Here is a 20,769-nt window from a genome sequence, read left to right as displayed (position 1 = left end):
TAAAACACAGGGTTAGTCATACACAATTTCTTTCAAACGTTGAGAAAATCAGCAGGATTCATAAACTGCGAATCGGCAAATAGTACAAAAAAAAAATTTATTAATTGCTTTACATAGAAACCGTGCATTATCAACAAGTCGCTGGTGGACAAATGTACATGATGATTAATGTGAGGATTAAATTAGTGCAGGGTGATTCGTGCCAATTACACCAAACTCGACGCTCCCACGTTGTACGGCCGGCCACGCGTGCCGCCCAGATCGCTGTCCGTCTGACCAGAGAGACTGGGGCTCGGGCCGTGCGAGCTGCCGCAGATCTTCGTGCTGTAGCCCGAGTCATTGTTCATCTCGCGCTCCAGCTGCGCCTGCTCCATCATCTGCTGCTCCATCTCCACCAGATTCGTGTAGCCAAACTTCCTGGCCGACAGCAGCTTCTCGCGCTGCGGAATCACCGGCTGATCGTACTCGGGCTGCACGAGGAAGTCGTTCACATGATAGGGCAGCGGGTTTCGGTTGCGCGAGTCGCAGAAGCTGGTGATCATCTCGTCTGCCGGCGGATTGTAGCGATTCTTGTGCGGCAGATCATGGAAGTAGGCATCCTTGGGGATCAGGGCGGAGCGATCGAAAGCCTGACCGTTGGCCATCCACGTGGTCTGGCCATTGGGCAGACATCCGTTCGCCTGACTGCTGTGACTCAAGCCCGATCGATAGTTGGCCACTTGAGGCTGCGCGCGATGGTAAGTCAAGGGCAGCAGGGACTCCTCGATGTGCTGCGTGTAGCCGTTCATCTGGTTCGTGGGATAGTAAGAGTCATGACTCTGCGGCGCCACGTCTTCCTCCTGAGGATCCGCACTGTCTTCGTCGCTGCTCTCTGACTCTTCCTCCTTGACCTGCTAGAGAGAGAGAGAGAGAGGGAACAGTCAGTATAAAAGCGACAATCAGTGATCTAGCAACTCACCTGAGCCTTCAATCGTGTCATCTTTCCCTGGATTTTCGCCACCAGTTCGTGCACTTTGCTTTTGGGCTGCGTCTTCAGTGTCTTAATCTCGCTGTTCTTGATCTCATACTTCGTCGGCATGCTGTTCTCCACTTGCGCCACCGCATCCGTCTGCTCAGACTCCTGGCGATTATGATCATGGGCGCTCTTCCGCAGCACCTGACTCCTCCAGTGTGATCCATTCAGAATCCTGCTCTTCAACTCGTGCAACTCCTTCATATTCGTCAACTCCGACACCATTTCGTCCGCCTTCTCCTCAGACACTGATCCTGACACCTCAATCGACACCTTGTCCGCACTCTGCGCCAGCGAATCGTCCGTCAGTGTATTCTTGTCCGACTTAATCGTGTTGCTGGATGATGTGTTGTGATCCTCAAAGCAGGCATTCTCGTAGAAACCATTCACCATCGGTGGCGGTGGCGTTTGCTTATCTCCCGGAGATCCAGGGTGACGAACGCGCTGGTTGAAATCAGGTACATAAACACTGCTGCCAGAGTCACTCATGCGACTCCTCGAGCGTGTGGCGGCGTCCTTCTCCTTCCCATGCTGCACCTCTTTGGCAATCTCCGGTGACACTGGCGCCACTTCCGCCTCCTCCTTCTCCATCATTTGATTCATCAGCGACGCCGTGATCTTCTCCATCTCCTCGGCAATGTACTGCGAATCATCCAGATCACCACTTGTGCCCATTCGCATGCGTGATTTCTTCCTGGAGTGCGGGAACATCTTCATCAGCTCCCTGTTCCGTCGCCTCGTCGCGCGCTCCATCTCGATAATCTCGTGCGTCTTCGTCAGCAATTCCTCCAGTCTCTCGCTCACATTCATCGCCTCGGCACCCTCATTCTTGCTCGTGGAGCAGCTGTGATTGCTGGAGCGCCTGGACGCCTCCTTCGTCGCCACACTGCTGGCCACATCGCTTCTGTGCACTTCCACTTGTGTGTCCAGCAAATCCACACTGCGACTCAGAGCACTCTGCGAAGACTTCAGCCGCCCATCCACAGTGTCGTCCAGCAGCTCGAGACTCCGACAGCGCGTCAGCGTGTTGTTCGCCTCGTCCTTGCGCGACTTACTCGTGTGATGCCTCTCATTCATGGTGGAGCGCCCCACAGCGCCTCTCTTCAGCCACTGCTCCAGATGCAGTCGCCTGCCCTCACACCGAATCCTGTCCGCGATCATCGAACGCGTCAGCTCGCCAATCTGATCCTCCGTGCGCATCGCCAGCGCCGTCACTTTGCTGTCCAACTTCTCAGTCGCCCTGTCCACATACTTCCTGATGCTCTTGCGATTCTTCGTGATCTTCTCCTCGATGTGCCTGAAGAAGGGCCCACAGTAGCACGTGTTCCCCACCCCAATCGGCCCCTTTCGGATGTTTCCCGCCAAATCCAGATAGTACTGCTCGCCCTTCGCCAGCGGCTCCTTGGGCAGCGTCTCCAGCTTTGGCGACGGAAAGGAGCGCGGATCCGGGAAGTAGTGACATCCATACGGTGACCAGTGCTTTGGATCCGGCTGCTGTGCATCCACGCGATCACCCTTCTTCACCTTCTCGCGACTCTTCTCCCGCTTGGGCTCCTTCTTCGAGCTGCCCGAGCTCTGGTCGCGCTCCGTCTTCTTCGGCGGCGCATTGAGAATGTCCAGAATCTCAGACAGACCCTTTCGCAGTACAATATCTCGCGGCGTCTCGTGCTGACCGTTCTTCTGGTCCTGCTTGCAACCCGCTTCCATGAGGATTCGCGTGAGTTTTCGCCTGCCCATGGCGCAAGAGATGTGCAGAGCCGTGTCACCGTTCAGATTCACGCGCTGCAGATCGCATTTGGCCGACAAGAGGATCCGCGTGGCTCCAGCATGGCCATAGCGACAAGCTGTGTGGAGCGGCGTGTCACCGTACTGCGAAGTGAGAGAGCATCGGATTAGAACAACTTCATCATTGGAATCATAAGAGTAGATTGGGAAGAAAAAAACTTACGTTGTTCTGCACATCGGCATTGCCGCCCGAGAGCAGAATCTCTCTGCAGCTCTGATTGTGGCCATTCTGGGCGGCGAGATGGAGAGCCGAGAAGCCGCCAAAGTTTCGCGTGCCCAGCAGGGCGCTGTGCAGGGCGCCGCGCGTCTCCTGAATCACACCCTTCACCTGTCGACTGGACTCTTTGGGTGTCTTGAGCTTTGGCAGGGCGCACAGCGCCTTCACGCACCGACTGTATCCTCGCCACGCCGCCTCGTGCAGTGCCGTGTTGCCATGGCGCGAATCCTTGGCATTCCTGTCCGCGCCGGACACCAAGAGAGCCTCTAGAGCCTTCTCATCCCCAGCACAGGCCGCATCGTGCAAGGCCGTCCGCCCCGAGTCCATCTGCATGAGAGAGAAGCAAAACACTGTAATCTCACATGGGTTCTCACATCTTTATCTCTCTCGCAAAGCCATTAATTTCACGCAATTCTTGCATTTCTGCCCTCATTTTTATTATTATTTCCTATGCACACTGTCCGTGGGACAATTGGAATGCCGACGAAGCAGGGAAGTTGAGAGAGAGAGAAAGAGGCAAAACATGACATGAACAAGGGTACAAAGATGAGACAAATGGAACTCTGGAATGCACTACAATTGATTTTATTCAGCCATAATACACGTTCACCTCATCTCTTTGCCCAGCAAAAAAGACCAGCCAAAGTATATGCAAAAACAACATCTCTTGACTCTCAATCATTGTTGAACAAACAATTGGATGAGAGAGATTTTTTACCCAGAGAGAAAGGGTTTGGCACAGCGAAACCCTGAAGCATATTTGCTTATATACTCTTCTCGCTGAGATTGTTTTTGAGAATTCTTCCTCCAGTAAATGCACAAAATGCTTTTAAATATGATAATACAAGTGACAGAACAGCACGAGCACAAAAACCATCATCGAGCTGAAAATGACAATGTAATAATTCTTTTCTATCATCTCTCCACTCTTAAGAACATTTTCCTGGGTTGCGCGGAAGAAATGATTGTGTACATGACAGAGAGAGGGAGGAAAGGAGACCAAGACAAAACATAAACTAATCAAGATTGAGAAATCCATAAAGATGAGCACGTTGAGATCACATAATCGTCCACCTTCTTCGCCACAATAAGCCTTCGCACACAGCTTTGCCGTGTGCAAAGAGAACCCACAAATATACATGAAATTCTAGACACGTTCGATGGCAAAAAGGCAGGGTCACAGGCGCTCAGCGATCACCCGAGAGAGAGACTTTAATATTTATAATATGAAGCCAGAGAGAAATGATGGCAAGTGAAAAGTCGCAGATCATTGTCCTCCAGAGACTTCAACTATTTCTGGACAATTGAACTCTGCGTCTCGCAAGGCAATTTTCAGTAATCACCCTCACTCAGAGATGCGCACAAGACAAGGTCGCTTGAATTGTCGATCACGTATGATCGCATTGTTGCAGGGCAAAAGTTGTGCCGCGAAAGATTGCGCAGAGAGAGAGAGAGAGAGAAAGAGCAATGTGGAGATGGTCTCTTTTATGCTAGGAAAAGGTGAATTAAATGATCACGATATATATCTCTAGAATTTAGCTCTAAGGCCACAATTGATTGACGATTTTTCAGGCTTCTGGATCAAGATCTTTGTCTTTATTGGCAATTTTTAAGATTCCAGCCAAAAAGATTACCTTGATAATGGTGAAAACACAACATTTTGCTCATACCATCTCGGCTCGGTCCCGTCAGATTCCCTTCAGAATTTTGGTCTGCAGATCAACTTTTGGCGCCTTCACACAATCTGATTTTCTCCACAATTATGACTCATTATGGACGAAATCAATTAATTTTTGAGTTTTTTTCCACACTTAAATTCATTTCATTGACGATTTTCTCGATTTTCCATATGAAATTGGTCTATTTTGACCATTTTGACAGCAAGCGCATTGTCAGACACGTCAAACTCAAATACAGCGCGGGTTGCCCAACGTAAAATCTGCAGCCACACACTCGACATAAAAATGTCGTGAGAAGGAAGGAAAATAACACGATTCGCGTGGGGAAGAAAGAGATGACCTAAAACAATTGTCCAATGACAAAAGCTGTGTTTTCACCATAAGAAACATTATTTATCAAGAAAAATTCTTAAAATCGAAAGGCAATGTGTGAAAACTGCTTTAGTTTTCCTTGCAACCAGGATTTTTCTTATACTGAAACACATCGCAAGAAGTTGATGACTGAAATGTTCCAATTTATTGTATATACACGTGCCTCTCTTTTCCAGACCACAAAATCCCTCTCTTTGTCGCCTACGAGAATTGTCACAAAAGGCGTCTCGCGTCTCAGAAATGGCAATTCATCTGGTGAACTTTATGACTTTGGCGAGAATAACTCGAAATTGCGCTCGAGGGTCAAATTTGGGTCAAGAATGGAGACTCGTTTTCTCAACTGACGATCCTCAAGCCTTTGGCCAGCGAGATTAATTTCCAGGAGAAATTCACCGAGCATACGAGAAAGTCCATGTCATAAATGTCTCGTGCAATCAAATCATGTTTTATGTAAATTTATGCTAAAAATGCCTTTTTTTCTATCTCATCTGTGTGTAGGTGAACAACCAATCGAAAATATGTATGCAAATTGAGATAGATTGTGGCTCCTCTTCAGCCATGAAAAAAAAGCGTCACTGAATAATTAAGCTTTCATCTTCAATTTTGAAAATGGACATTTGTTGTTTAGAGTTTTCACAACAACTCTGAGATTAGACAGAGACCAAAAAAAAAAGAGATAGAGAGATTTAGAAAGAAGCAACGTCACATAATTAACTCATTTTCATTTTGAAGAGACTGTAAGAGAACAGAGAGAAATAATTTGACAAATTCCACCTTATATAAAGAGGAGACGCAAAATGATGATTTCGTCAAGACTCAGAGAAACACACACAAGAAATCCCTCAAGGTATTTGCGTTGCCATTAAATTTCAGGGCACGTCCACTTCATGTTGAATGTGTGAAATGATTGTGTGTTATTTTTCGTGAAAAATACCCACAAAACATCCTCGCGAACATTTTTCAGTATATCGAGTCCGTGTCAGTCTGGGAGATGATTTATTAGTATTTAATGGTCGCCAAATTGAACGTTTTTCATACTTGATGCACATTAATTTTTCACTATATTCACTGTGTACTTGATACAAAGTCACAGCATCATCTTCTCTGCCCCTTTTATCAGCAATGCGTGCACATAGATAGGGCAAGAAAGGAGATCGAAGTCAGTGAATGGGAAAAAAAGTGAGCGCGCACAGCAAGAATTTACATTGTTATTATTATTATTAGCGCTTAACGGAAACTTTTAGCATCAACTATACAACTCAATGATTTACAGCATGTCGATATTGCCAACCGACAAGATGCACTCCATGGCAAAACGGCACCGCGCAGAGGAAGAGAGAAGAGAATGGCCGAAGAATCCTGTCCTGTTCCTTCAGCAGCAGTTGATCTCACCCAAGATCAACTGCGGTGAGATTCTTTCTTATTACACGCGTGTCTCGTGAAGGTTTCTGTAGCGATCGTGTCGGTATTTCTCAATGGAAAAAACTTAATATGAAATCAATGGGGGAAAAAAATGTCACTTCACCCATTTTTTCCCCCACTCAATCCTCAGAAGCTTTGCCAATCAATTGGCAATGTGAGCAATTAAAATATCTAGACTTCTGGGAAAAATATCGGCTCTTCAACTGCATCAACATCTTCGTTGCAACTTCTCTCTGACTGACTGATTGACTGAAACACTAGAATGTCGCAGTGCAGAAAATCATTAACATATTTGATCAAAACCTTTCATCTACACTGCAAATTGATCGTCACAATCACATGCATTAGCAAATCAAGTTAATTAGAAGGGGAGAGAGAAAAAAAAAGTCCATCTAATGGAACTTCCGCCCAACGCCCACATTAAATCCATAATCTTTGCTCTGATGTAAACTCTCGCTTTACACAGCGCCACAAATCGCCCTCATATTCCAACGTTAATTGGTGACCTTTTTCCAGTCAACACGAAGTAGCACAAAAATGACTCTATTGTGCAATATCGACAAGAATCTTTTGCACAATTTGCAGCCTATTTCAGACGCCCTTCTTCGAAGTGAAAGCCTAAAAATCCCTGACTCGCCACTATACGAACTCGTGTAATTAATTAACATTGGAGTTTTAGTGGAAAATTGCAGAATAATCATTAACCCGGAGAAATGGTTTCTCTTGCACAGTAAGAATGTCACTCGAAAATACCGGAGATCTTGTAAGTCACTCCCACTAATTGAGGCTAATGACTCTTTCCGCGAGACTTTGGTCACTGTCTTGTGCACAAGAATTAGCCAAAAAGGCCCAGGGAAAAGAGGCGGGAAAAGTCTGACAATTACAATACCTCTAAGATGCTAGCGATACTAGTTCAGTTAGAATAATTATGTGATCTTCTTACCTGTGTCTTGCTGTTGGGAAGAAGTCGATCCTCCCGAGGCCCTCGTGAAGACCCATTCTGCATTTCTGTGGAAGAGGCGCAGAGAGAGAAAAAAAGAGCCAAGTGAAAGACAATGAGCAGACCATAAAATTAAATGAGGAGAAAATTGCTATTGTGTGAGAGATTGTGTAACAAAATTAAATTCAAATTAAGTGATATTCTCGTTATAAGATCACAATCGCCCCAAAAAGGCAATTTTCTTTTTCGATAAAACTATAATACACATAAAATCGTCATTTGGGAAGTCTCTTGTTTCATCTATTTGCTGTTTAATGGAATAAAACACAGAGAGTGTTTTAAGAGTACAACATCAATAATTGTGTCTTTGTTTACGTAAACTGTTCAGAAGATGTTTTGGATAAAGATTTTACCAGTTTCAAAGGGTTAACCAGTGAAGAAAAAACATATTCGCAACATTTAATTTCGATGCAATTGCTGGAAAATTGCTTAAAGATTATTCCAATTTTCCTCTTTCACGCAACATCTTCGCCCATAAAATTATCAACAATAATAATTCTGTGGGAACGCTCAATTCACAGAGTTTAAATAAATGCAGTGGCAAATGATAGGAAAATGCCAGTGAATTTATGAGAGCCAACATGATAGTTGCAAGTTGACAGCAATTTAGATTGCAATGTCACATAAGGATTAGTTGATGGAAGCAAGAGGCATCAATTTAATTGATTCCCCAGGAATATTAACACCTCGAGCCAGTTAGAAAATGCCAACATTCTCGATAGATTAATATTGCGCTGCAGATGAAAAGTCATTGATGCCATCATAACCTACTAAAAGACCTGTGTTAAGCTGTCAATATGTCGCGAATCAACTCATCTTTATCTTCAAACCATCTCAAAATGCTAATTAAATCACTTATTTTATATTCTATTAAATTCCCATCCACTTTTACAAATGTATATCAAGTTTTTTTTTGTCGATACCGGGCAAAGAAATTCATTTACCACACCTTTTCACTTATTCCATTGCATGCTTTTCCCGCTCTTTCACTCCTTCTTGTGAGACATGTTATTGAAAACAATTATCATAACTGACAAAATGTATGTGTGCAGATAAAATTGCTACATTTTCTTCGACATCGCATTTGAAGCGATACTTTAATACCAATTATTATCTTCACACACACCTTTTTCATCTTCATCGCGTGAAATTTCCCTCGAACAGAAGACAATGATGATTTTTCACCGCAAAAAAAAAACATGTTCTCATTGAGCAATTTTTCTATATGCAACTCTTTAGGTGAAAAGATGCGAACCGTTAATGAAACAAATTGATTTATATTTAAGACATCTTCCATCTATATGCTTCACAACACCATAAAGGGCATTTGCCTGTGATTGAAGACATTTAGACTTGGCAGAGTGCACGGAGATTCACATTTATTGTGTGCCAAAACCACGATTGTCCTCCACTGGCAGGGAAGACAGTGCGAGTTTAATTGCGTAAAAAGCACTTTTGCAGCATTGTGGTCAAATTGAGACTAATCTGAGGTTTACCTCTTTGTCGCTGCAGATAAAAAGCACTAAATTTTGGCCACTTCTCGGCTGGCCAAGAAAGTCTCAATCCGCAGCCATTGTGAGTTGTGCGGATCATTGAACTCACCAAAAGGCGGGAGATTGTTTTTTTCGTGCCCAATATTCTGGCGAGTGGAGAGAAAATGATGTATTAATTGACTTCCTTCTTAGACAAAATTGAAATTATTTAAATTACCCATCCATCAAAGTCCGTCGGATGGAATTTCGGGATGTGGCAAAGAAATGAAGGGTTCTAACGAAAATTAATTAAACACCACTCAAAACAATATCTCAATTAAAGCGATGCACGGAGGAAGAAAGTCAATGGGATTCGTGGATGACGATAGGCATCTCATTTTCCAACATTTGCCGCAGAGAAATCCACGGAGATTGAGAGAGAGAGAGAGAGAGAGAGAGAGAGAGAGAGGGATTATAAGAAAATTGTACGAGAGAAAAATAATTTCAGGCATTTCCGTGTTGTAGTGCATTGGCGAACAAACTATCGGTTTGCCAGTGATTAAGGTGCTGCACTTTTCTCTCCCTCCTTCATTCTTTGCAGCAGCTCTCTTCTTAAGCAAACGCCAAGGAGAAATGATGAAAGATAATTCACATGGAATAGATTCTCAATAATGACCAATCTTCCTTTACTGAGTCGTCACGAAGAATTTGAAGTATGTTTAACCACGCAAAAGTGTTACTTTTCGCATCCAACCACTGTGCTATTATTCAGCAGAACAATTTCTCTGTGCCTTCCACACAAAACCCATATTGATGTAAAAACATTTTATGCAAATAGCATTTTCTTCTCCACCTTCCCTCAATTACATTTTTCCAACCATTTGCCTGGTATACAAATTGAGCAAATAGGAAATTTAAAGTCTATTTAATGATCAGTTGCGTTATTTGACTTTTTACTCTCTTGCGCCGCTCTTTCTCCGCCTGCCAAGATAAATCTCTTCTGGAGGAGAAAATGACTACTGGTCACTCAAGAATTTCACAGAGTGCGTCTCGACAAGTGCTGAGTTGGACCAACAGTTGAGAATATTCGAAACATATATCCAATTTTCTCCTCTTCTCTAGGCACCATAAAAAAATATTTAATGAATATAATCTTCAAGATTATTTTAGCATTCCTTCCCGTCGTGGAACATTATATTTTCTTTCAGGTCTTCTTCCTCCATACAAATGTCTCGATTGCCTGCGCGTAAAATTTTGAGATTACTTCAGCGACACAGTGACTGGTTGAAATATTGGACGCTATGGAGAAATAAGCTGTGAAATGAACTCTCTCGGAAAGAAGTTCCCGAGATCATTTCCAAATTTACAAGTTCAGTTTGTTCCCAAACGACCTAAAGTGCTCGCATTTTCCAACCACCAACTGTGGCAGAGAGATTGATCCCGAAGAGTGTGTAGCAAAAAATTAGCATAAGCGCCTTTTTTACGGCTCCACCATTAACAGTAAAGTGTTTTCACTCCCTCTTCCTCACACAGGTCAATATGCAAATTGCCCATTACACAACATTCACAAAAAAAAACCCAATCACCATCGGTGGTTTTAATTGAGAATCAAACTCAGTGGGATTTTGTGCGTATTCAATTATCATCTCAAGAGATATTTACTCTAACAGGCCTTTTTTTTCCTTATCCGCGAATCTCTCTGCTTTTTCACCGCAATCACCCTCATTCACGCGTGTTGCCTGGAGGAGTGGCAAAGTGGACAAAAAAAAAAGTGCGGGTTTGTCATCTAACGCGACGCGCATGTCTCTCGAGATTGTGCTCTTTGACAACTAAATTATGTTGATGGAGAGGTGTATAAATTGTGCAGCAATTATCATAATTAAGCATCTCGTTTATCACTCAAGCCCCCTGTCAACAAATCGCGCGCACTATCACAGAATTTCTCCGCGAAATCTGTGTTCTTTCTCTCTCTCTTGTGAGAGTTCTGGTCAATTCACACGCAGTGTATGGTGTGATACAAAGTAAAGAAGTTGGACAGTATTTCATCCACTATCAGTGGTTAAAGTGTCATTAGAGGCAAATTATTGATTGAGCAAGCTGTATTTTCAGATGGACTCGATTGTGCAAATGATATGAAAGTCGAAGTGACTTGGACTAATTTCTATATCCATTACATGCTACTTATCACCTCTGGAATGGCGCACTTAATATGCAAATCATCTAAGTTCCCTCGCATTAGCTGGCTCTCAATTAGCCGGTGGGCTCATTTCATCATTCCATCAGAGATAATGCATTGAAATGCATCCACTAATTAAGTTCAGATCGACTCTGGACAGCATTTAACTCACTGGAATCTTGACAAATCACAATTCGAAGATGACCTCTTCCTCGTCGGTCGCATTGAAAAGAGGTATTTTATATATTATACCTGATAGAAAAGTGGGAAGTGAGAGCGAGATATTCATAGGAGAAAAAAAAGCACTGCATGAAGTCGTTGGGCGGATCGTAAAAGTATTCAAAAGAAAGCGACAATAAATTGAGATAAAATATCTGTTGAGCAGGAAGACCAGTCGCACCATAGATGATGATCATAAAGTGACGACTAAAGTAGCCGCAATTATGCGTGGATCGAGACTTAACCCAAATTAATTGCCACCTCCTATATGGAAATCACAATTTTCAACACAACGTCCGAATGAATCTCGATGACCATTCCAAGAGGACTTCCGCGGTGTTAATGAAGTTTAATTGCTTGTTTGTTTGCCCAGTGTTTTATCAAACATTTACCCACTCTCTTCGCGCAGCCCTCCAATGTTTTTGTGTGTGTGTCTTTTGCGCTCACTTGATTGATGCCACTAATTGTTCCATCGCACTCTTTTTTCCACAAATTCCACACTCAACCATGTGAAAAAACACCTTTTTCAATCTTTTTTTTCTCTCTCTCTATATATTCAAATGAATCCACACGCATTTCGAGAGATCATCCAAGCACGCACCATCCCATACAATTTCTTAATTACACACCTTCTCCGCTCTGGGTCTAATCAAATTTGCATCTAACATGCACCCAAAGGTGCATCTCGCATCCGCCCCAGCAAGAAAGTTTGGTTACCATTTTCCCGCTCAAGTGAGCGCGATCGTGTGCGTCCTCAATGCCTGGAAGCAGTGTCGCGAGAACTGGCGGGAAATTGCGCATGGCGTACGCATTCCAGTGCGTGATCATGATCAAGGCGATGGTAATCTCGTGCCGTGAATAAATAATTAAAGGCATGATCGATGGGTGGGTGATGATCGTGTGGTGATCGCATGGAGAGCCCTTTCGTCAAACTTATTGTGACAATTTAATCGATTTTGATTACAAGCCGGCAAAAACTGCTCATTCATCTTCATCGCCTCTTTTTTTCTCTCTCCTTACATTGTCTCTTATAAAAGATCCCAGCGCGATCAAGAGAAGACAAAAAAAAATCATCGCACTGTGTTATAGAATAGAGAGAATTCTTTCCGGGTGCAGAGGAGAATAAGAAATTCACATAAAATAACATCGCGTCGCTGCTGTGTGGCGCGATTTTTTTTAACCTCCCGCTCTAAACCAATTTATGTAACAGATAAAATCGATGTAAATGCAAATTTAATTAAAGATTCCGATTGAAGATTGTATTTAATTCCAGGCATGAGATCAAGACATCAATTGTACTCTCAATACAATTGGGTACGTCTTCTTGGCAAGAGTCAATTCCTGCGATCGCCAACATACCTAATTGACATCACGATATACGCAAGAATATTTACATCAATCAATATGGGAAAATTTTGCCAAGTCAACTTCCGCAATCAATTGCGTGGATTTTTTTTTCCCATCCACTCAATGGGATTCTCTTAATGCACACAAAGAAATCTCATCTCCGAAACCATCTGTTTATCGATCTTCTTCGACTGCGCGGTTTTTTTTGTCAGAAGTTTCAAAACTAAAAATAAACCATATGAGATCTTAATGAATTGAATGTCAAGATAGACCACAGAACTCAATAAAATTGCCACACAATAAAGGTATAATGAATTTTCATCTAATTAATACACGACAAGAGCAAGAAGACTCATTAGAATGCCTACACATTCTTGTGACTAGACGTAAGCATGTAAAATGGGAACAAGATTGCCAGAATCTAAGTTTGCTTTTGAATCATCATTGCTGTGAGTGAAGAAAGAGCAATCATTCAGCAGAAATCATCATCGAGACATGGGCAGGGAATATTGAAGATGGAGGGGCAAAAAGAGACTCCAAGCCCTCGAGAAGTCCGTGGATGGAGTCTCAGGAATCCATTATATGCTAATTCCGTCGATGTCACGGATATTATTTTTGACTTCAAACACTATATAAATGCACGTCTCCACGATTCCGCCGGTCGTACATAGAGAAAATATGATGGGTTGTCTTCTCTCTTTCATCGTATTCACCCAGAGAGATATTAACATTGGACCATGAAAGCGGAATTCTTCAATTGTCTCGCTGCGAGTCTTGCTCAACATGATCTCCCTTTGAGACTCCAATGTTTACACAACACACTGATATATTTTCTCGCACTCTCTGCACAAAGGCATCAGCCGGGATGTGCGCACACACAATCTCTTAGCATTGAATTGCTAAATGTCGGATATTATATTAGTTTTACTCTCATGCAGAAATCTCATTGCAGCAAAACTCTGTTTTTTTTCTTATACCTTTGCTTTACACTTTCATGAGCAGGAGGCATGAATATTGAGGTCACACAGCTTAATTGACACATTCCACCAATTCACTGAATTAATCTCTCGTGCACTCTTTTTCCCATGGCCCAGGAATTTCTCAGTCAACGAAAAAGGCTCTCACTTCTCTCAATTCTCAGATTCAATTCCACACCAGATGCTTCATCTGGTCTCGCGCAGAATATATATTTTCTTGCATGCATTATGCAAAGCATGCTCGAGGATGGAATATTTGCCAGAGAGACTAATCCCTGGTGCTGTCTCAATTCCAACCCGAGAAACTCTAATAGAATTGAGGGTTGACTTCCCAGTGTTGAAAACCAGAATAACAAAGAAATTAAATTCCCTCAAAATTACACCCCAATTAAAGTAATTTGGGGTACCAATTAAGTGGGCACAAATAGATTTGTATATAAAGAGAAGACGCCATTTCAAGTGCAAGGTAGTTTTCTGTGGGCTTCACAATGAGCAAGGAAGGACTGAAATTCGACGACACCATCTTTTACATCAGACTCCTCTACAGCACCATTGGTGAGTGCTATGATTTATCTCCTCTTCCTCATTTGACAGCAGGACTCACTCTCTCCTCAGGCTTCCCACTGAGCCATGATGTCAGCGAGACTCTCTTGAAGAGGCTCTTGAAGAAACTGTATTTGTGCTTCGCCATTGTTAATGGTCTTGTCCTCACTGTTGATCTCTTTTTCTACATCGTCCTGAAGAACAGGCACTCCATCAACGTCTATGAGATTCTGACCCAGATATTCATCGGGATGTACTTCATCTCTGCTGTGTTTAAGACCCTCATGATGGTGCATCGTAAAAGTGCTGTCCTCAACCTGCTGCAGTGGTTCGAAGACAATTGGCCAGATGATGATGTCAGGGCGAATAATGAGCGTATCATTGAAGGCTACATGAGAACCAACACCTTCTGGATGTCACGGTACGTTTACATATCCTTCGCCAGCTACTTCATCGTCAATCTCAGTCCAATGATCCCAATGGGCATCAAATACCTCCAGACGGGAGATCTCAAACCCCTCGTGCCCTTCAACACTGGAATCCAGTACTTGCATCCCAACTCCGAAGACTACATCCAGGTGTACATCTACCTGGTTTACGGTGCCTACGTTGGCACAGCCTCGTCAATCTGCTTCGACACTCTCTTCTGCGTGCTCCTTTGCCACCTCTGTATGCACTTCAAACTCCTGCGGAACGAGCTTACCGAGATGACAGAATTCCACACCGGTGAAGAACTCCTCAAAGAGTGCATTGTCAAGCACCAGAAGCTCATTGAAATCTCCAATGAGGTGCAGAGTGTCTTCAGCGAAGCCATCTTCTTCAACTTCTCCGCCAGTTCCTTTAATATGTGCGTCGACGGATTCCTCCTTGTCACTCAGTCTGGTTTTGTGGGCAAAATAAAATTCATCGTCATATTTGCCACTCTCATGTCACAAATATTACTCCTCTGCTGGTTTGGCCAGGAGTTGATTAACAATGTAAGTTAGCCTTTCACATTCTTCCCAGACATTGTAATGAGAATTATCAATATATTTCAGAGCTCCATAATCAGCGATGCCGCCTACAATTGCTCCTGGTACACTTCCACCCACAAGTTCAAGAAAATGATTCTTCACCTCATTCAACATGGGCAAAATCCCAAGATAATCATCGCCTTGAAGTACTGGAAAGTTTCTCTGAACACATTTTCCTCCCTCTTGCGCGCCGCGTGGTCTTATTTCGCTCTTATCAACACAGTCTTTGGGCACTTGTCCTTCTTGGCTCCTCCCGAGGGAGGACTCCTAACGTGAATCACTTCTAGAAGCATGTCTTAATACTACAGATCTTCAATTTACGCACTTTAAGCGCTCAATGTTACCTATTAATTTAGAGGCAGCATTATAATTAAATCACGAATGAAAGAAGGTGTTCAGCAGTGGTGTAGCATTTACCTAACATAAGGTATTCAATATGCACTTGAGCGTAAACATAATTTGAAAAATATAGGGTGAAGTGAGGCACTTTCAGACAATGCTGAATAAAGAGAAATAAACCTTGTAGTTTGGAGTTTTTATTGAACAATTATTGCGCCTATATTGATAACTTCCTCTCAAGTTATTTGATAAAATAGTAGAGTATTATTTACTACCACTTGAAGTTAACAAGACAGTCACAAAGTCACCAGTGATTAATTATCTACGCCACTGTTGGCTAAACCTTCAATTTCCTAAGCACTACTTCAATTAAAACGCAAGAGACATAAAACAGCTGCGCTTCTTGTAATTATTGGGTGTCTCAAGCATAAATTGAAACATCCTCCGGAGTGGTGCAGGTTGAAATACGAAAAATAATGGAAAAATTTCTCAGAAAAATCTCATTGACTTTCAAGACCCACAATCACGTAAGGTTCAGAAGGAGATCAAAGAGAAAATATATTTTCTAATTTGCCTTCAAAATTTAAATATTCACTGAACTGGCAACACAACATTTTCTTGTAATTCAGACAAAAACCCACAATAAAACTTGTACCATCAATTAGTTTGGGCAAACTATCGACAAATTACAGAAAAGTGATTGAGAAAGTAGGATGATATGCCTGCAAATTGGTTAATTGTGCGCTCAAAATACAATCAAATCGTGGAATGTTATAGACCAAGTTTTCGCAAACATTTTAGCCATCACCTACATTTTTTTTTCCATATGGTGATTCTTTCATTGCTGATTGCTCAATTGAAACTGCTGCGGAAACATCAAGTCTTTTCTTCACTCTATTTCCCCTGGCAACTCAATCAATGTCGTATTATTTCAGGAAAATTCTACACACACACACATTTTATGCTCAGTGCAAAATACAAACCATAAACAATTCAAATCAATGCGCCCATCAATCTCGGCGTGGTGTAAATGTTGGGCAATATAAAAAGTCAGCATTCGTCAATGGAGTTTTATTGATTTGTGGCCCTCATGTCATGTTCACGTCATAAAAACACCATCACCAGCAATTAAATCTAATTGAAATTAGCACGTTTGGGGATCAGGTGTTTTTACCCACCGAAAATCCATCTCAGTGATTAATAGTCATGAGGAGTTGCGCATCAATTTCACCATCGATGCCTTAATTAAATGTGTGCGTCTTTCGTGTCCTCGGCATCACTAATTGCGGGCTGCCATTGATTGTCCTCATTGGGCATTCCATTGACCAATTTCTTCTTCACCTACTATCAATCACACACCCGGATTTCCGTATATAAGACGTAATTAGTTCAGCAGGACAAGCAGTCCTTCGGGAATTTATCACCAACGTGTAACCTTTCGCGATGGATATTGACAAATTGGACTTCAAGAAGACCATTTCCTTCATCAACATTATCTACTCAACAATTGGTGAGTGACAGTGTTTGCTTACGACCCAGAGTGTGACCAGGCGCGTTTTTCCAGGATATCCAGCTTGCAATGAGTTCAGCAAGGAGACGTTCTTAGCCAAAATCCGCCGCAATGCGATCTTCATTTGTCTGTATACATGGGGATCACTCATGACACTTGGAGTTGTCTTGAGGGTCTTCCTTACCACGACAGGCGGCTTCAATGTCTGGGAATTGCTATCCCAAATCGTGGTGTCATCATACTTTGCCGTAGCGTGGGTGAAGATGCTGGACATAATAATGAATCGCAACAACTTGGCGGCTATTCTGCAGGATCTCGCCAATCTCTGGCCTCAGAGAGTGAATTCAGAACAGGAGAAGATCATCGTGGAGTCGTATATGATGAAAAATACCGTCTGGATGACGAGATATGCTTATCTCTCCGTCAGTTGCTTTCTCACCGTCAACTCAACGCCACTCTTTATAATGCTGATCAGCTATTTGTCCGGCGGAGATGCTAAAACGCTGTTACCCTTCAGCGGTTGGTTTCCCTTCGATGAATTCTCCCCCAGTATTTATCCCTTCACATACATCTACCTCTTCTACGGATCTCACGTCGGCAGTGTGTCATCAATGTGCTTCGATGTCCTATTCTGCATGCTTCTCTCCCACCTCAGTATGCACTATAAACTCCTACGATATGACATCATATCATCTGTCAAGGATAACGAAGATGAAGTCAATCTGCAGAAGTGCATCAAGAAGCATCAGAGCCTGATTGATCTTCGCTCGAAGATCGACCACATCTTCACCAACACGATTTTCTTCAATTTCTGCTTCAGCACCTTCAACATGTGCATCGTGGGTTTCTTCTTCATGATCCAGGATGGCTTTGGCAAGACCAAATTCGTCCTCATGTTTGCCACTCTCATGTCACAAGTATTCCTCCTCTGTTGGTATGGTCAGGAACTTGTGGACAACGTGAGTATCTGATATTCTACATCTCACATATGACAAATTTGACACAAATCATTGCACTTTCAGAGCTCCAAGATCAGCGATGCCGCCTACAATTGCTCCTGGTACGCTTCCACCCACAGATTCAGAAAAATGATCCTCTACATCATGCAACACAGTCAGAGACCTCAAATACTGGTGGCAATGAAATTCTGGGAGATTTCCCTCTCCAGCTTCTCGATGCTCTTGCGCGCTTCATGGTCATATTTCGCCCTCCTCAACACCATCTTAGATGAAATAATGCGCAATGTGAAGCCAGAAGGAGGCCTTCTAACAAATTGAATCCCAGAAATATCTTCTATTCTACACTGTTATCAGCATATTCACTAATTATTGCAATAAATATCACACCATAGCGAAAGTGTACTTGAAATTCTTCAAGAATGTCAAAGAAGTTGATGATCTTCTTTGCGATAAATGCCTCAAATTCTTTTTTTCTCCCAAACCACAAGAATGAAATCAACACACTCAAACACCCGGATTGACCCATTTTGACCCCTATTGACAAAAACCGCGCGCGCACACCTTCGTGAAAATGTCATCAATGTGGGAGGCAGAAGAAATACTGGCGGAAATTCTCAAATTACCACCGCATGTCGAGGAGAAAAAAAAAGAGCACAATATCTCAGCAGTGAAAAAAAGATTTCACGAAGCACAAATACACAAACACATTCAGTGAAGACTTAATGGAGAGCCACAAATCAATGGGATAGCTTCAATTTATAATGGCATGATAAAATCAACGCAGCGAGAAAGAAACCGCATAAAGCATCAGCATGTTGTCTTCAAGAATACTTTTGCTCAATATCAATTTAGCGTACTTAGAATGGCCAAAAATTAATTATAAACATTTTTAAAGTATATCTCTGTGCTGAGGAGTTAGAGAAATGATCGTTTTTGTTACTCACAAACTCACTTTTGGAAGAGTGCTGAAGCAGAGAATGTATTGAAACTCATAATTTGCTGGACTTGAGAAGAGTTTTTTTTTTATATAGGAATACTGTTCATTTTACTCATTCTTCTCTCCATTGAGCTCAGAATCTCAGCATCATTTCAAGCACTTTGCTATGATTTTTGCCTTCGTCGCATTGGCTTTTGCGGCACTTTAGTCACAAGCAGTGAAAGAAATTAGAGGGCAAAATACTCAAAGTGGCAGAATTAAAAGAAGAAAAGACTGATTTTTCTCCTCAGCACAATTTCAAAAACAGGTTTTCAACAAAAACAGCAACAAAACAGTGGAAGGAAGAGAAATACTGTCGGCTGAGGTAAATAAGATTGAAATGAGAATTGAACGGCGAGAGCAGAGAGAGTGGCGGAAAAGGGAGCAAATTGTGTTATGGATTGCAATTAAGCCCTCACTGCAAATCGATCACTTTGGACATGCAATTGCTTCAGCAATGAGGAAATTGGAGCTTGTGTGTGTGGAGAAGGAGACCAAAACTTAAAGAATATTAACTATTTTCCCAATAGTAAGGAAGTCAATCGTGGCTGAGACGCGCTCACACTCTTGCACAACACTTTTAAATAAGTCCACCAGTCACGTATTCATTCTACTTTGAGGCAAAATTCTCTTAAGCGAGTTATTAATTTGCCACGATTTTCACTCTGCACTCTTCAAGTTTGATCATTTTGACAGAGAGAGAATTGTGAGAAATCAATTCGATGGCACATCGACAGAAACGTGCGTGAAAGAATTGGGATGCGGAGTGAATTTGATTGTGTAAATATTTACCTGGTGTCCTACATAAGACAGGTTAGACTCCAAACGATGGGCGCTGAAGAATGCGTCGAATTAATCCCGAGACGCACAGAGTGTGTAGGCAACACGAACTTGCTCTCGTTCTCTCGATCGATTAATCCTCCGAGAAGATGCCTTTTTTTACCACAGCAACACATACACACTAAAAACGATCACGATCACTCACTTTTTTTTCTTGGCTTATTGTGCTTGAATTATATTTCCATACAAACTCTTCACACCTCCTTCACGATCAGCCAAAGATCGCGCGCAATTCACCTTGTCTTGGGTGACTTTTTCACTGTCCCTGTGCACACAGGAATTCCTCTCAAATCACCAAAGATAGAGAGAGAGATCAACGCGAGAGTTCACTTTCATCACCCTTGTTTTTTCGTCACTCTCTGCAACACACGATGAATAAATTATGCTCGGCCGGGTTTGTCATAGGCAAAGGTCGCCGACCGTTGATCAATAATAAATATAGCATCCAGTGGACAATTGACAATATTTCAATTTAGCAAAATATCATCCCATGCTCATATTTCATTCGCAGGCGCACACACACATGCATTATTCAACACTCTGCGGCCATTTATTTGCGGACGCCTTTTGTCTCTCGCAATCGCGATGGAACACAGATGGAAAATGCACTGGCTTTTCACGATCAATGTCAATTTTTCATGGAATTATATGCGCGACGCCATTTTACTTGTTCGCTCTCTGATGGAATGCTGCTGATATCCCGCGATCACCTTCTCTCCCACAGCCCAAGCCCGAAACACACGATCTCGCGATGCTCCCGCTTCTCACAATTGCTCATTGCCAACTGCTGAAGGTGTTCTTCGACGGTCTCCGTCGAGCTGGCGCGAGTGGAAACCAGTTTTCAGAGCCGCACAACCCAACAGACACTTTCTTTCCATCGCAATCCACGGTGGTTTTGGCGGTGGAGAGAC

At 42.7% G+C, this 20,769-nt stretch overlaps 3 protein-coding genes across 5 annotated transcripts; 2 read left to right on the top strand and 1 right to left on the bottom strand.

Annotated features, from left to right (window-relative positions):
• Nucleotides 1-87: 87 nt before the first annotated feature.
• Nucleotides 88-19,925, bottom strand: LOC132256502 (ankyrin repeat domain-containing protein 6). 3 transcript variants are annotated; one of them, XM_059752955.1, is made up of 5 exons: nucleotides 19,811-19,925; nucleotides 7,431-7,495; nucleotides 2,961-3,341; nucleotides 959-2,881; nucleotides 88-890 (listed from the first exon to the last, which is right to left on the bottom strand). In XM_059752955.1, exons 2-5 carry the CDS (start codon nucleotides 7,491-7,493, stop codon nucleotides 207-209), a joined length of 3,051 nt encoding a protein of 1,016 aa, XP_059608938.1. In that variant the 5' UTR covers nucleotides 7,494-7,495; nucleotides 19,811-19,925; the 3' UTR covers nucleotides 88-206. The 3 variants fall into 3 exon arrangements, with proteins under 3 accessions (XP_059608938.1, XP_059608937.1, XP_059608939.1); XM_059752954.1 differs by having other exon boundaries at nucleotides 89-893; XM_059752956.1 differs by lacking the exon at nucleotides 7,431-7,495 and having other exon boundaries at nucleotides 89-893; nucleotides 19,811-19,903.
• LOC132256091 (odorant receptor 4-like) lies at nucleotides 14,167-18,433 on the top strand. Its single transcript, XM_059752275.1, has 5 exons — nucleotides 14,167-14,233; nucleotides 14,276-14,518; nucleotides 15,831-15,883; nucleotides 17,113-18,042; nucleotides 18,106-18,433. Exons 1-5 carry the CDS (start codon nucleotides 14,167-14,169, stop codon nucleotides 18,358-18,360), a joined length of 1,548 nt encoding a protein of 515 aa, XP_059608258.1. The 3' UTR covers nucleotides 18,361-18,433.
• LOC132256507 (odorant receptor 4-like) lies at nucleotides 15,056-15,614 on the top strand. Its single transcript, XM_059752961.1, is given in 3 exon segments — nucleotides 15,056-15,198; nucleotides 15,259-15,434; nucleotides 15,436-15,614. Coding segments are annotated over 3 exon segments (378 nt in total). The 5' UTR covers nucleotides 15,056-15,066; the 3' UTR covers nucleotides 15,506-15,614.
• Nucleotides 19,926-20,769: the final 844 nt, after the last annotated feature.

Source organism: Phlebotomus argentipes, unplaced genomic scaffold (assembly GCF_947086385.1).
Source record: "Phlebotomus argentipes unplaced genomic scaffold, Phlebotomus argentipes genome assembly contig_5, whole genome shotgun sequence".
NCBI classification, from domain to species: Eukaryota; Metazoa; Arthropoda; class Insecta; order Diptera; family Psychodidae; genus Phlebotomus; species Phlebotomus argentipes.
This window is presented reverse-complemented; position numbering and strand designations above follow the sequence as displayed.

Bases quoted from the DNA above. Each gene is read 5' to 3' on its own strand.
- LOC132256502 (XM_059752954.1), bottom strand. From the start codon at position 7,493: ATGCAGAATGGGTCTTCACGAGGGCCTCGGGAGGATCGACTTCTTCCC. The intron at 3,342-7,430 runs GTAAGAAGATCA...TCTCTCATGCAG, and splicing joins TTCCCAACAGCAAGACACAG to ATGGACTCGGGGCGGACGGC. The intron at 894-958 runs GTGAGTTGCTAG...CTCTCTCTCTAG, and splicing joins TGACACGATTGAAGGCTCAG to CAGGTCAAGGAGGAAGAGTC.
- LOC132256091 (XM_059752275.1), top strand. From the start codon at position 14,167: ATGAGCAAGGAAGGACTGAAATTCGACGACACCATCTTTTACATCAGA. The intron at 15,884-17,112 runs GTGATTAATTAT...CTTACGACCCAG, and splicing joins AGACAGTCACAAAGTCACCA to AGTGTGACCAGGCGCGTTTT. The intron at 18,043-18,105 runs GTGAGTATCTGA...TTGCACTTTCAG, and splicing joins GTCAGGAACTTGTGGACAAC to AGCTCCAAGATCAGCGATGC.